We start from the raw sequence: 16,096 nt of genomic DNA, 5'->3' as shown, positions 1-16,096 counted from the left end.
CTGCCTCCTCCATGCCTGGAATGGCAATGAGGGTACAGGGGATCAGGCCTTGGGAGGGGAGGGGCCCAGCTCCCGGCAAGCTGTGCTGGTGGGGAGCCAGGGCTTCATTTGTTTGACTTTAATGAATAAATGGCATCCCCAGCCATTGTTTCTCTACTTTTGAGTCCTGACAAACAGTCTGTGGCATCTGATGGAGAGGGTTATTAGCTGCACGGAGACAGATGGTTGGGGATGAGGGGATTGGCTCTTTATTATAACAGGTCCACAAGTGACAGCATTCCATTTACTTCCCAGCCTCCATATCAATGTCAATCCCTTTCTGTCGCCTTCTGTGACCCAGTCAAGCCCCAGAGGAAAGACCCAGAGCAAGAGGAAGGCAGAATGGGCCATGAGTAAGAAAGGAGAGGTAGGGCCAGTGGAGTTGGGAAAGAGGGCAGATTTCCCATTGTAAGTTCTTTGAAAATAAAAACCCTGCTTTATTCTTCAGCATTTTCCCAAGTGTCCTGTAAGGGGCTGTTTATTCAATAGGCATTCAAAAAATGTGAATGATAGAAGAGAAAGGTAGAGAGGTCTGGATTAAAAAAGATAATAGAAGCAGATTTAATTGTGCTGGGTGAGTGGTTGGGGAGCAAAGGTAGGGAAGAGAGAGAAAGAGAAGTAGAGGACACAGACGGGGTTGGAAGACAGCATGAGAAAAAGTGCTTAGGAATCAGCATTAGAAATCAGTATTTCAGGCATTAGGTACTCTTCCCCACGTTTCTATATAAAGAGTTTCATGGAAATTAAACAGCTCTGTCCACTGTCCCAGGTTCTTCTTCCCGGGACCAGAGTTGCAGGGCAACTCCTCATTACCCCCAGAAGGGTGGGCAGGTTCTCACTGACCTTCATTCATTCTTCGAAACTTGTCCTTGGCCATGTAGCCCAGCACCAGACAGCATCCTCTCTTCTGGAGGCCCAGCTCTGGAAGAAAAGCACAGGTGAATGAGCGGGGAATGGATCCAGTATCAGTGAAGGCCCCTTTTCAGGGGGTATGAAGCTGCTGCCCTCATAAACAGGGCTACTTATATAACATTTACATAGCACTTGCTATGATCTGGGCATCCTATTAAGCCGATAATTCCTCATTTGATTCCCGCAATAACCCTGTGAGCTGTATACCAGTATTATCTCTATTTTATATCATCCCCATTTACAGATGTATTAAGTAGACAGCCTTAGTTGGAAGAGCTAGCTGGTGGCAAACCAGGAGTTTGAATCTAGGCAGTATGGCTCCAGAGTCCACGCTCGTAACCACTTCTCTACAGATTAGTGAGGTTCTATAGATCCCAGGCTTGGGGATTTTGTCCACCTCATGCTGGGACTGTGGTCAGGTCTGCCAAAGGAGAGGCAGAATCCAGCGAGTGGTGACTAAGATGGAGCAACGCAAGCAAACACAGAAGAGTGTAGTTTGGAGGAATGAAGAAGTGGTTGGGTGAATTTGGAAGAAGACACAAAAATGGAGGTAGAGGAGTCTACTTTTTGGGAGAGGATGAGTTTCTGGGTCTGGGGATTCCTGGACAATCTCATATTCAGGAACAAGGCAGTGCTGTCTTCAAGGGCTTATGAAGCGTGGACTCGGTTGAGCATGGAGCACAGGGGTTGGGATGGCTAAGAGACGCAAGGTGTAGATTCCGGTCCCACAGGACTTTGACACAACAGGGAAAAGCAAGGTGGAACAACAATTCTAGGTAGCAAAAGCAAGAGACTTTTTCTTTTTTCCACGCTATTGGATAAATGGGTGCCCCTTGGGCGTGGGTGTTGGACTGGAGTTACGTCTGCCTCAGAAGAAGGCTGGTATTCATCTTCTAAATCCTGGTTTATCTTAAGCACCTTATGGAGTTTGAAGCCATTCTACACCAAATTCCTCTTCTGACCCCCATGGTACCCCCTGAGGTTGGCAGACAGGTTATTGCTCTTCATACTATGCAAGTGAGAAATCCCAAATTCAAAGACGCTAAATGACATCCCAGGATTATTTAAAACTCCTCACCCCCTCCTATTTGCTTAGGACTCCTACAAATGCGACCGCTGCTGAGGCGAATGGAAAAGGGGTAGGATTTCTGGAAAGGGCATGTGACTGCACTCCCTCCCAGGGCTTGCCACACTTTCTGGGCACCCAGGGGCTCTCTCCATGGGTCCCACAGGGAAGGAGACCACACACTGAGTGGTGTGTCATAGCAACTTCTCTCGTGACACTGGGTGTTTCTCAGAGCCCAGGCCGGATAGTATCTAGGCTGTTGGAGCTTAGACAGGGTGGGCTCATTTCCCCCTCCCTACCTCTCCATCCACCTCTTGTCACCCAGGTCTACCCTCCATGGTTTGCAGGATGAAAGGGCCCATGAGAAACAGATAAGTCAAGCTTAGGGGCTCTTGCCCTAGAGAAAAACAAAGCATGGCGGGCAGTGGCAGAATGCCATGGCCTTGGGAGGTTGCTAGCTTTGATCTCCCAATTCTTTAAAGGGGTTTATTAACTATCAGTAAAGAGCAGAGAAGCAGATCTGAGCGTGCCTTTTCCAAAGGCGCTCACTTCTCTTCCGTCCCTTCCACGTGAGCTCGTCTGAAGGCAGGGCCAAGCCAACCTCACTTCAAACAGCTTTACATCTCCTGCGCCCAAATTGACGATGTTAAGTTCCCTCATCCAAGGCCTTGGCCCTTTCTTCAAGGGCTCCTGCTCTGTCGAGGGCCCTGCGGATCAAAGCCCCTTTGATGTTTACTTACTATATTTGTGGATTCTTTCTAACAACCACCTTCAAGAGACAGGAATGCAGCCTGCCAGGAGGGGGCCGGCGGAAGTACAAGCTGTGAGGAGGGGTGCTGAGCTCCCGCGAACAATAGCCTCTTGCCCAAGACTCTGAGACTGTAGAGAAGCCTCGACGAGCTGACGACAGGCAGAGTCAACCAGCCCATTATAATCGCACAGGCATTGTTCATTGCCAGAACGGTACAACTACTTACGGCTCTTATTATATTTCCATTGACTTCTTATGCCCATATAAAGCACGTGAGCAGGGATTCCTAATGGGAAAAGGAGCTGGGGTTCCTACATCGAGCCCAGGGGAACACGGGGTGGGTTCAAGTAGGGGGGCAGAAGATGTTAGATGGATTTAGGCCAAACATTCCTGTTGGTTTTGCTAGACTGCCCGCCTAAGCTTTCAAGGAAATGGAGGGGGCATAATTCTCCTAGAGATTTAGAGAGCGTGGTGGACCAGCTGAATCCAGATCATCTGTGTTGGCTGTCTCTACCACCCCAACTCAACCTACCCTTAGTCACATAATGCGTTGTCCGAGGAGAGAGTCCATATGTATAGTCATTATAAGAGTCTCACCGACCATGTTTGATTTTTGCAAATGAGCAGGAAAAGAATTTTTTAGAAACCTGATTAATAAAAGAAATGGAGGATGAGCAATTTCTCAATGTATCTGGCTCATTTAATTTGACACGTGTGGGTTAGTCTTAATTATTTAGGCAGCTGTATTACAAGGCGTTAATAAGCACACCGCAGACATGTACTGAGGGAGAGTGCTCTCCGACGGAGTCCTTACTGAGAAGTGGGGAGAAGCCACTGGGTTCTTTGCAAGAATGAGCAGGTTGGAGAATTAGTGAAGTGAGAATTAGATATCTATCCACAGGTGAAAGCTTGGGATATTCTTTGTAGAGATTTGTAGAGCTAAATTGGAGGTCACTGGGTACGCATGAGGAAGCAGGCCAACAGGGCTGAAGTGGGGGCGGGGAGGAGACTGTGGGAGCCCAGGTGGGGAGACGGTGTGTTGTCAAAGGCACCGAGCGAAGACAGGGCCAGGGGGAAGCAGGAAGCAAGCACTGTGTCTTGGGGCAACTCTACCTCGGCAGACTAACCAGGCACTTAGAGGAGAGATGGCCGAATGTGATACAAAAAACAGGAATCTTTCACTCTGTGAGCTAGACCAGGCGCCAGACTGCCTTCGTCCTTGTCACATGGCACTGGGACTGAAGGTGGAGTCACATCATAGATGCCCATTTTAACAGCAAGATATCAGGGTTTTCTCCCTGGAGACCTTGGGGCTGCAGCCTTTGGCAAAGCACCTACCAGTAGCAGAAGCACCAGATGCACCAAAGGCGCCCATGGAGAATGATGAACGTGAATCAAGTCATCCTGGCTTACAAGGAAAGTTAATAGCAAAGGAGTCCAGGGTCACCTGCAGAGGGGCTGGGGAGGGTACTGTCTGAGGAGAGCAAAGGCTTAAGAAATACTAGCATGAAAGGAAACATTTATGGGGAAAGCACATGTTTCTTGGGGAGAAGGGTATGTACCCCAGGAACTCCAGGCGTCTAGACTGAGTGACAGAAGGCTCAGGACTCTGCTGTTTCCAGCTCTGAGTTCCTGATCCGGAGCGCAGTGCCTGGCACCTGGCGGGAGCTCAGGGACAGTCTTCTGATTGAATGAAAGGGCCAACCACTGACTCTTGGGTTAATGACCTGCTCTCCCCTCCCCCAGGTCAGAACAAATCAGGTGGGGGCTGACGTGGCACAACAGAGTAAGTTAGGTGAGGGTGTTTGCCGAGTGTACGAAAGTTGTAATTCATTGGAAGAGAAGTCTCGGAAACGTGAGATTTCCTCTGAGAGGAGTAAAATGGGATGGCTTTATAAATGGAACCGTTTTCCTTCAGTTTCACAGGGTGAAGATGGGCCTTTTTCTAGCTTTAGGATTTCTTTATTCTTAGTAGTAATAACAATGATACAGTGCTATTACTTCACATTTACGGGACTCTTGGTTTTTCACGATGCTGTCATATTCACTACCTTATTAGAGGCTAACAGTAGCTCTGTGAAGTAGGCGAGGAAGAATGGTCTATTTCCTCCATTTTGGTCGCAGAGACCGAGGCTTTGAGAAGTAAAAGGACAGTTCAAGGTCAAAGCGGATAACAATGCTCAGGCTAGAATCCAGGTCTGATTTCTAGCTTAGGTCTCAGGGTAAGGTCTGGGGTCCCAGGGCTGCCGAGGATGTGGATCAAAACAATAGAGGACACAGGTCGCTGGTCCTGGCTGGGCCGGGGTTCCGGCCTGGACTATGGCTCTCTTGTACCACAGGAGGCGACTTTGAAGGTAAGGATGTGGCACAGATAATCCAGTTAAAATGGCCACTAGGGGGCCTGAAGCCAATGTGACTGGTGTCCTCATAAAAAGGGGAAATTTGGAGGCAGACGGACACACACACACACACACAGAGGGAGGATGCCATATGAACATGAAGATGACTGTCGACAAGCCAAGAGAGAGGTCTGGAACAGATTCTTCCCTCACAGACCTCAGAAGGAACCCACAGGCCAGACTCGCATCTTAAAAAGATCGTTTTAGCACGGATGCAGACGGCAGAGGGGCGGGGGTGAGCCCAGACGAGGGAGTGCATTTGTTTGATGCCTGCCATCCTCCCGGTGCGCAGTGACGGACTGACATCTGCTCCCTGTCCCCGCTCTCGGAAGACAGCCTGAGATCAGAGAGCCAGTGCAAGGACCCTGAGCTTTCTCAGGGGGACCGTCAGAGCCTCTATCTCCCTGCCACCTCGACACAGGAAAGCAGTGGTGGGGGGGTGGCACAAATAGCTCGCCAGATGGTTCCCGAGACCATATGGAGAAGGCGTCAGCTGGACCTGGCTGGAGTCACCGGGAGGCCACGTATGTTTTGAAACCGTCAGTCCTGGCCGGAGCCTGGCTCCCACACGCCAGAGTGAGCAACGCTCAGGGCTTCTCTGCGCCTTAATGTTCTCATTTATAAAATGTGGACACGGAGAATAAGACCCTCTGCTCATGGTTAATATGAAAATCAGAGGCACTTGGGGGAAGGGTGCCTAGGATCAAGTAGCTGATAAGGGCGAGTGCAGGAAACAGAAACGAAATATCAGATTGGGGGGTAGGGACCGTCATGTTTATCCTCCCACTTCTTTAAAGGGAAGACTCATCCAAGGAGACAGAATGAATCTCCAGGCAGCCTTCTCTGGAGGCTCGTGGAGTAGACACTTGCTGAGGGGCCGGAAGAGGAAGCGAGTCAGGAAGGCCAGCCAGGTGGGTGTAGCAGCGAGGCTAAGTGGCCGGGGATGGAGAGACAGTGATGGATCTGAGAGACGTTCTGGGAAAGGGACAATGGCCTGAGTGACAGAGTGGCTCCAGCAGAGGAAGGGGTCAGACGACCACGGTGGATTTAGTTGGGCAGAACGGGGAAAGGTGGTGTCTGTGTCAGAAGTAACTGACCAAGGCAGCCAGTTTGGGCGCGAGGTGAAAATGGCACATTTTTTGGACTTCTCGGTTTGAGGTGATGGGATTCCCAAGTGAGGGGGGTCCCGGAGGCCTGTGTGAGCAGGAGTTTAGATCTGAAGAAATACATTCGTAATCAGCCTTTCTGGCCTCGAGTGCAGATGTCTTGGTCTGTAGACCAATTCGTTATGTAACAAATGACATAAAAAGCAGTGGGTTAGGATGGGTAGAGGCTCCCACAGTGTCCGTACCAGCCCTGCCCAGTCAGCGTGTATTAACAAAGGGTGACCAGTAGGATATCTGACCCATAGTCGCCCATCAAGATGCTCCCACGTGCAAGGCAAAGGCACGGAAGGCCAGCCTCCCGTCACAACGAGCTCGCAGTCTGGTTGAATATGCAAGGCACATCCTTATGGAGAGATGAACAAAAATCAAACACAGGACTTCGGGAAAACAAAGGGTCACGAGCAGCATGCGAGTTATTTCCACGTGCACGGCCCTAGTCGTGGCAGGGGCCCCAAGGGGGGAAAGGAGTTGCGGGGCTTGGGGTGATCCCCACCCCCAGGACCTCAAAGGCTGGAGATTTCTCTGGGGGTCTGCCTTTGTTGGGTGTCTGCCCTGATGGCCTGACTCATGGGCGATGGGCCACCAAAAGTCCTGCCGGGATGCCTGGCTGGTCCCAGGATGCCAGAGTGTCACATTTGGAAAGTCCTCACTTTGATTCTGCTAAACTCTTGCTTTTTTTTTTTCTTTTTAAATTAAAAAAATAATTTTTTTTTTACTGTGTTATGTTAGTCACCATAAAACCCATCATTAGTTTTTGATGCAGTGTTCCAAGATTCATTGTTCACGCACCACACCCGGTGCTCCACACAATCCGTGCCCTCCTTAATACCCACCACCAGGCTCACCCACTCCCCACTCCCCACTCCACTCCTCTCTAAAACCCTCAGTTTGTTTCTCAGAGCCCACAGTCTCCCGTGGTTCATCTCCCCCTCCGATTTCCCCCAATTCGCTTTCCCTCTCCTTCTCCTAATGTCCTCTGTGTTATTCCTTATGCTCCACTAAACGGCTTTCTGCTTCAATTCTGTTTCATCCTGTTTGCAGTATCATAGCTCACGTCCCAGGCAATAATGATATCCATAAATCACACAGAGATCCCAGTTTTCTGATCAAGCTCTCTGGTAAAAGGCCTGAAGAGAGGAATAGCAAAGGTTTACTAATCCTGACTAGTGACTAGCTCTGGCCCTCCAGGACAAGTAATAAATGTTTAATAGCCCAATAATACCTGTTTCATAATTTTTGACTCTCATTGCTTGCTAACTCAAAGTTTATTAAAGAACTATAAACTTTACATTGTTGTAAAGATATAATGGCTATTTCATTACCTATTGGAGTTAATTATATTAGGACTAAGTTTATCCCCCATTCATATTAAGTATCAATTAGTTGTTTTAAATTATTGATTTGTATTTAATTAACTATGCTATTACATCCCAATTAAATCCTTGTAAGAGAAACCTGAAACAGCTACAGTCTTAAGTTTTTAAAATAATGAATTACATGAAAAGCTCAAGTGGCTAACCCTCCTTTAGGAAGGGTTAACGATCGTTGTGATAATTCCAGAGAGTCTTGGTGATGACCGGCCCATCTTTGCTAGCTCCTGCAGGGACAACAGCTCCCGCAGACACCTGAGGGCAAGGAGTGCACAGCCTCAGCCACCAACCAGCAGAAACTGACACTGGGGAAGCCCTTCGTCCGCCCTTGCCCTCCATTTGCAGGCTAGCATGGCGCTATCCACAGGATGGCCAAGGCGGGCAGTCTATCAGCAACTCCTCACCACCAGCTGTGGGGCCCGTGATTGTCCATGTTGCTGCTGGCCCCAGATGTCACATGCCCGCTCTCAGTCCAGGGCCCACGTGGTCATCACTCCTCTGGCTTCCCCAGATTCCTGCAACACTGGCCTGACTCTGTCCATTGTGGTCAGGACACATCAGCCATTAACGGAACAGCAATGGGCCTTTTACTTTTCTCATCTTGTTTCCCCTTCACACGGACCTTGTAAAGACAGGTGTTTTTATTCTTCTCTTTCTTTATAAAGAAATGGACATTTTAGAGGGCCGAGGTGTTGACTGAGGGTCCTGAAGCTACTGAGGGGTGAAGCTTGAGTCCACCTGTCTGCCTGACGGCATGCCTGGAGCACTTTGCCGTGCTCTGTTCTCAGTTCTCTGGGAGATATGCTCCCTACCGGCTGAGTCCCATCCCAGCGGGCTGGCTCTCTGAGACATTGCCTGGCTCTTGTCATCTTTCTTTTCATGAAATGCTGGGCTCATCTTCTACCCTCAGACGCTGCTTAGGGTCTTTCTCCCAACTCTTCATCATTTGGAATTTCAACATGGCCGCCAATGGACTCAGAACGTGGCCTTCCGCTGGGCCACTTGGTCATTGGTCCAGGCCCCACGGTTGGCAGGCTCTCCCACACCCCCGTGCACCTTGGAATCTGGACATAGGCTACCCCACCCCCTGGGGGCTGGATGCAGCCTGGCCTTACCCCTCTTTGGCATCATCTGGGGCCAAACTCACTTAACTCACCATTACAATTAAAATTGCCATTGACCGATTGCTTATGATTGATTAGTCTCTGGGTTAGGCACTCCGCACGCATTATCTTCAATCATAAAAATTATATTATATTATAATATTATAATATTATAGTATTATAGAATATAATACATGTAATATTATAAATATTATAATATTATAAATATTATTATTCCTATTGGATAAAACGCGAAATGGATAATCCAAAAGATTCAATAACTTGCTCAGGGTCATAGAGCTGGTAAGCGTCAAAACCAGTAAACCTGATTATGAGCGAGGTTCTTTGGATGACTGGTATAATATCTTTGTGAGAGGTGCAGCGATCAGGGAGAGTTTAATAAGGTTGGTTGAAGAATTTGATGGAAACAGTTTTATCACATGGACAAGATTACCTCAGCCATCTCTGGTTTAAGATGTCTGATCCCAGGGGGTTAATTGCTCTGTGAGGGAATATGACAGAGAAACAGGATCATGAAGGCCATTCCTCCCCCTGGCCTGTCATCACTTTACTTAGCCCATGAGGAACAGGGACTGCTGAAGCCCATATGCCTGCAAGGCTTTTAGACTTTTCCTAAGAGAAAGTTGGAACTGGTGAGTAAGGTTTGAATGGGACCAGATACTTGACAGCTGTATGTCCGTCCCCTAGGGAGGATCAGGATGGTGTAGCCAGTCAATCATAGCTAGGAGGCCAGGCAGAAAGAGGTCATCTCTTTTCTCTTTTAGGACCAATGGAGTCCCCAAAGGACTAAGATCAAGGGCCATAAGGAATCCTTCCAAGTCGACCCTTACCCCGCGCACCCACACCCCATCTCCTGCACTTCTGTCGAGGCCCCAGATTTTTGGGAAGTTAGAGGCCCAATAAACTGCTCTGAATATAAAATTTATATTTGGACTTAACCTTCATACAGATTCCTCGTGATAGGGATTATTAGCCCCATTATACAGGTGAGGCTCAGGGACGTTGAGTAATTTAGCTGAAGTCACACAGCAGGGAAGTGCAGGAGCCGGGGGCAAAATCTAGGCTCATTTGATCCCAGAGCCCAGGCTGTGTTGTTTTGCTGGGATGTCGTCTGGATGCTGAGCACACAGCCTAGGTGACTGGGAGAGACCCTGGTGGGAAGAAAGGGACCATCTGTGTTCAGAGGGTGCTGGGCAATGGAGTCATGGGCATTGCTGAGACGTCCTTGTGGGAGCTAGGCTCCTGAAGAGTCCATGCCTGGGAAAGGATGGCTTGCCTCCCGGGGAGACAGGGAGGTGGGATCAGGGAAGAGAAGCATGGAGAGCGACTGCTGTTTACTTATGAGTTTGCAAACCTCTTTGTCACCCATTTGTGGCCCCAATAAAATCATAAATGCTGAAGATTAACCAAGAGAATCCCATAAGGGCCATAAGCTGGCCTTCAGGCATTGATCAGTACAGTCAGATAGGAATGGCCAGCCTCTGCCCTCTGGATCACATCCTGCTGAAAAGAGCGAGGATGGGAGCCTGGAGGCAGATATCTGCTTTCACTGGCAAAAGGGAAGGGGGCAGAAGAGGGCAACAATGTCCTGGGAGTTGGGGGAGTGTGCGGAGTATAGGGCCCTCCAACATGGCAGCCCCCCACCCCCACCCCAGGGCAGAGGTGGGCAGCTGGGTTGGTATGACACAGAGAGAGAGAGAGAGCACACGCTCTCTGACTATAGGGTCCTGGGGCCGGAAGGGGGCCGGCTAAGCCTCAGTGGGTTGGGGGATGTCCCCTCCACTTTCTGGGTAGAAAGCTGAACAGGAGGGAGACCAGGGGATGGCATGCTTTTGCTCCCAGTCAAATAAATCACAGTTGTCGTTTCACAGTCCGGTGGCTATGTCTTGCCTTACAGCAGGGGCTGTGTCTTCTGGAAACTGTACATCTTCACGGGGGCAGGAGAAGGCAGGGCTGGGAGCATGGAGCCCCTCGTGGCTCTGGGCCTCCTCCCTGGGTGTCCTGATCGAGGCCCGGCCCCGGGCCTGCCACCTGGGGTGGCCGTGGGCGCTGAGGCTAGAGAGGAGGCAAATCCTGGGGCTGGGGTGGACCTCGGCCTCCGGGGCAGCCCTGATCTTCCCACCGCTGCCCCAACCCACAGGGCAAGGGAAGGGAGGAGGCGGTGGGGTTAGGAAAAGAGCCAGTGGAGAAGGCAACGGAGCCCCTGCTGTCCTCCCATTATTGAAATCCTCCTTGAGCCTCACACACCCCATTACAACTCTGTATCTTATAATTAAATTGAATCTGCCAGTTACCTCTCAGCACGGTAGCAATTCAAGCTCATTTGAGGCTTTCTTTGTTTATTTTTATTTATTTATTTATTTAGTAATTATTTATCTAGCTATCCATGTGGCTACATGGAGGCCCTTGCACCACGGGTCTCTTTTGCCTTGGAAAATCAGAGTGTGCAAATGCAGTCTCTCCTGCTTGGTGTGAGGAGGGCAGGGAGGGGTGAGCCGTCTCTGGGGGATGCCTCTGGGAGAGGGTTAGGGGGAGTGCCACAGCCTGGCTCTACCCCCTTGTTCTTGCTCAAGATGCCTTATGGAAGGTCTGCGAATTCCAGAAGGCTCCATGGAAGCCCTTTGCCCCTAAGGGACTGGAAACACGGTCAGATGATGCAGTCGTGTCCAGATATCAGCGGCTAACACCCCCACAGGGCTTTCAAGTCCTTCCATGCCAGATACATGTTCTCTTTGAACCCCACAGGACATGAGACATTCCTGGATGGGGGCGGGCATCGAGGATCAGAGAGGTTTGAGATGTGCCTGAAGTCACCCAGCTGGTCATGGCCCAGCTGGGATTTGAACCAAGACTCTGGGGTAAAACCCAGCCTCCCCATCTTCCCCGGAGCCCCACATCCCAGCTGGGAGCCCAGCAGCGGACATCAGAGCACCTTTCTTCTCTTGAACGCCAATCTTTCAGCACGAGGGAGAAAAGGAGAGCCTGAGCTTTGATTAGGAATCAAGCCCAAACAGATGCAGAGGAGATTCTGAACCACCAGCCATCACTTAATAAGAACATGAAAGTTTACTCCGCACAAGGCCATCCCAGTGGGAGGCTCTCAGGCATGCTGGGATGGCATGAACCCTACACAGCCACCGCAGAGTCCCGGGGAGGGGAGGCGTTTGGAGCCCTCCAGCTGGGCAGCCCCACCAGAGCCAAGGATGAGGATGGCTGGGATAGCACGAGAGAGAGAGAGAGACCGAGAGAGAGAGAACAAGCACACACACTCCCTTATTATAGTGAGAGAATGAGAAGGAATTCCAGACTGCTGCTGACATCTTAGACAAATCTCCTCTGAGGGGAAAATGGTACTCACCGCCACCGACCACCTCCTGCCTTGCCTACCTGCCCCTACCGGCCTGCTGGCTGGATCATCCGTGGGCCACTTCGTACCTCTCGGAGCAGGGACGGGAGCAACCACAACAGACCTGCGTCCACACTGACCGCTTCTGGTCCGTATCGGAGCCAGGGAACTCACAGGTTTCAGCAAATGTGGGAAGCGGCAGGCCATGTGTGTCTATGACCTGTTCGCCTGCAAGAAACTGTGAGCGACCTTGACTCGGGTTCTGTCCTGACCACAGAGGCTGCCATAGCCACGTGATTGGGGCTGGTGGCCCAGGCCTGAGCTATGGAAGGATTTATATCTTCTGTTGGTCTGGAGATGATTCTCTGGTTGGAGGACACCATGAGGAACCCTGGTCCAACACAAGAACAGTCTTTAAAGTGCAGGGTCAGAGGAGTAGAATGTCCACAGCTGTCCTGGCTTACAGGGTTTGGACAGGATAGCCGGGTCCTCCCCTAGCTCCTGAGGCTGAGAAAAGCCAGCCCAGGAAGCTGGGACCACTGGGCCTATAGCTCTTGGGATTTCCCACACAGTAGTGTGATTTTTTTTTTTTTTTTAAGATCATTTATTTATGGGGCGCCTGGGTGGCTCAGTGGGTTAAGCCTCTGCCTTCAGCTCGGGTCATGATCTCAGGGTCCTGGGATCAAGCCCCACATCGGGCTCTCTGCTCAGCAGTGAGCCTGCTTCCTCCTCTCTCTGCCTGCCTCTCTGCCTTCTTGTGATCTCTCTCTCTCTCTCTCTCTCTGTCAAATGAATAAATAAAAAAAAAATCTTTAAAGATCATTTATTTATTTATTTGAGAGAGAGAGAGAGAGCGCGTGCGTACGAGGGGAGGGGCGGAAGCAGAGGGAGAGATATTGAATCTCAAGCAGACTCTGCTAAGCCTAGAGCCCGACTCTGAGATCATGACCTGAGCTGAAACCAAGAGTAGGACATTTAACCGAATGAGCCACCCAGGCGCTCCTAGTTCTGTGACCTTCTGATCTGAGGTGACTGCCTTCATTTCCTCAGTCTGTGAAATGGAGACTAATGAGCTATGGTGAGGACTGGGGATACCTGGTCAGGAAGCTGGAGGGGAAGGTAAGGACAGGTGTGTTCCTATGACCTGTCCACACATATTCGACAAAGTCTGTACATATTTTAAGTGCCCAACAAACAAAAGTCAGAAAAATAACAACATGGTTTATTATTATAAAGACCCCGGTTTTACAGTGGACGACAACAGGGCTCAGGAAGGTTGAATCCTTTGCCCACGGCAGGTCATTTCTAGAGCCGCAGAACCGAGACCTGAATCTGGTCTGAGTTCTCTTCGATCCTGGTCCCCGCCCCCTGTCCCCAGGTACAGGATGTTACCTCTCACAGATACAGATCTGCTCACACTGTGGAGGTGAGGAGTTGGGCAGCTCTGAGGGTGTGTCCTGTGAGGAACCATCCCCGACCCCCACAGTGTTCCCCGAGGAACATTCCATGTGGTGAATGGAGTGACGGCTCAGAAGCTGCTGAGTCAGCACACTGACACCCAGGTCCCTCCTCCACAGGGAAGGCTGGCTGCCACGGCCCACAGCCGGGGAGGCAGCACAAGCCCTGGGGACCAGCCACCAGAGCCTGGTTGTCCCTCTTTTCTGCACTCCCTGCCCGAGTGCAGCCGTGGCATCTGCAGGGACCAAGCTCCGTGTCACACACCAGGGATCCTGGGTCCTGCTGCCTGCCTCCCTGCTTGGGGTAGACGCTGGCCTGAATTTCCTGGGAAACTGCCTCTGCTCCCATTCACTGGGTGATCTTGGGTGAGTCACCTGCTCTTTCTGGGACTCAATTTCCTCATTTGCAAAACAGAGAGCTTGAACTAGGGCAGGAGACTTAACCTGATGTCTGGTGGGGAGGGGAATTCTAGGGGCCTCCATCGGGTCTTCTTACCTCCTTCTGAATATGCATACAAAATTGAGTGTAGACATTCTTGTAGGAAAGAACTATGGCTTTCTGGTATTCCCAGAGACCGATGATCCCCCACCCAAACGAACAGGGTCTCCCCAAAAGATCGTGAAGATTCCCCAAGCTTTAGGATTGGCTGGGTCTGAGATGTCCCCTTCCTTGGTGACCAGAGCTCGTGCTAATTTTTACAAATGCATTTTTTTCCTCCAAGCATTGGGAGCTCTGTGGGATGAGGTGAAATTCCAATTTCAGACCCTGGGACACACAAAGGTGAGGGGTCTCTCTCCAGAGCTCCTTTCTGTAATGCCAACTGGGGGTACTGCGTTCGCGCAGGGCCAGACTTCCCAGGGGCTCAGCTGGGAACACTCCCTTTCCATTTGTGCTGGGCACAACCCAGGGCTCTGGAAGCCAGGATGTGTGGCCCAGAAGAACAAGTCCACAGGTATTTCCAGCAGGGCCCGCGTTAGCTAGCCTATTCTGTTCTTACACTGTTTGCACTAGATTAACCCACGTTTCTTGGGGTATTTTCTTATGCCTCTGGTCTTGTGTACATATTTGATCTTGTGCATTAGTCAGAAATGTCATAGAATGTTAGAACTGGAAGGGAACTTAAAAATCACCCCATTCACCCTTGTGCGGAGGAGGAACCGGACACTCAGAGGAGTGAAGTCATTTCCCCAGGGCCACCTGCCGCAGAGCTGCGTCCTTGCCTTTCCCATCCTGGGAGCACCCTGGGCGGCGGGGATGATTGCCTGCCTTCCTCCCCAGGCTCGTTTCCTGACCGGCCCTCTGCCCTACCGCAGGCTAGTCATGCTGAATGGGTCTGAGGACGTGCCCTGCTGATTCCCATTCTGTTCCTGTGAGCTGGGGATTCTTGCACTGCCCTCAAACACCTCATGTCATCCTTAGTTCAAGATCCTCTCAGGAAACCCTCTCTCCACTCCTTCTTCCATCCATCCCTGCAGGTGGGCACTCCTTCTCCTGGACCCCCATGCTTTGCACATCCCTTTGTTATGAGACTTTCTACGGATGAGATGATGGCTTATTATCCTTTGCTCCATGCTGGTGACTGTGAGGCGGGGACTAGCTCAACAAATCCTTGCGACTCTCCTACCTAGCACAGAGCCTGGCATACAGCAGGCAATCAATACATGCTTACATTGGATGAGTGACCAAAAAGACCGGGTCAGTCTAGCCTTCTTTCTCACAGATCGCCAACTGATCTGGCACCTTAGTTCCCTTCCAGACCTTGGGGGCCAACGCGAGGGCTCAGGTCCGCGAGTTCATCCGGGGATTTGAGAACCGAAATCTGTACAGCTTCTGCTCTCATCGGCCCCTTTTCTGTCTTCCAGAAACATGCCATAAGTCAGCCTCTGAGGTGGGTCAGCCTTATGTGGTTAAGCATCAAGTCATTCAGGTTTCCATCTTGGATTTTTTTCTCTCCATCATTCACGAGCTCTGTCACTCACCCCGTATTTGCTGAGAGCTCCCGACGAGTGGGTTCCGGTTGCTATGGATACCGTGTGAACAAGACAGACAATTTTCGCTTTCCTGAGCTTCTGTTTTAGACAGCATCTATTTAGTTCCTTTCCCTTACACATCACTTAGTGGGAGAAAGTGTCACATCACTTGGACAAGTCACCGGGCTTCAGCCTCTCCGTCTGCAGAATGCTGTCACCGGAGCCTCGGCCGAGCTGGCGGTGCGCGTCAGGCCCTGCGCGGCGCCGCTGAGTGTGGGCGCACACGCTCATGGGGACGTGCTGACTTGCCTCCTCTCTTCCCTGGTGCTTTCTGTCTGGAGGCCCACCCAGAGGGCCCTTTTTGATTAGCTGAGGGGCGAAGACTTCAGAGCCACGGATTAGGGTCTCTGTGCTGGGATTGTAAAACAAAGCATGGGGAGTCGTGTTTGCTGAGCAGCTACACTGTGCTGGGCACCGTTCCACACGGTGATGCTG

At 50.7% G+C, this 16,096-nt stretch overlaps 1 protein-coding gene across 1 annotated transcript in view; it reads right to left on the bottom strand.

Annotated features, from left to right (window-relative positions):
• LOC111153983 (kirre like nephrin family adhesion molecule 3) overlaps positions 1-15,892 on the bottom strand; it is a 137,054-nt gene extending 121,162 nt beyond the window's left edge. The window contains exons 1-2 of the mRNA XM_022513335.1: positions 15,784-15,892; positions 883-960 (exon numbers count right to left, since the gene is read on the bottom strand). Coding sequence (XP_022369043.1) covers positions 883-960; positions 15,784-15,892 — 187 coding nt within the window. The remainder of the gene's footprint in view (positions 1-882; positions 961-15,783) is intronic.
• Between the last annotated feature and the right edge of the window lie 204 nt (positions 15,893-16,096).

This window comes from Enhydra lutris, unplaced genomic scaffold (genome assembly GCF_002288905.1).
Source record: "Enhydra lutris kenyoni isolate GAN:26980312 unplaced genomic scaffold, ASM228890v2 scaffoldscaffold34, whole genome shotgun sequence".
NCBI lineage: Eukaryota > Metazoa > Chordata > Mammalia > Carnivora > Mustelidae > Enhydra > Enhydra lutris.
The sequence above is the reverse complement of the archived record's forward strand: the minus strand, read 5'-3'. Positions and strand labels throughout refer to the sequence as shown.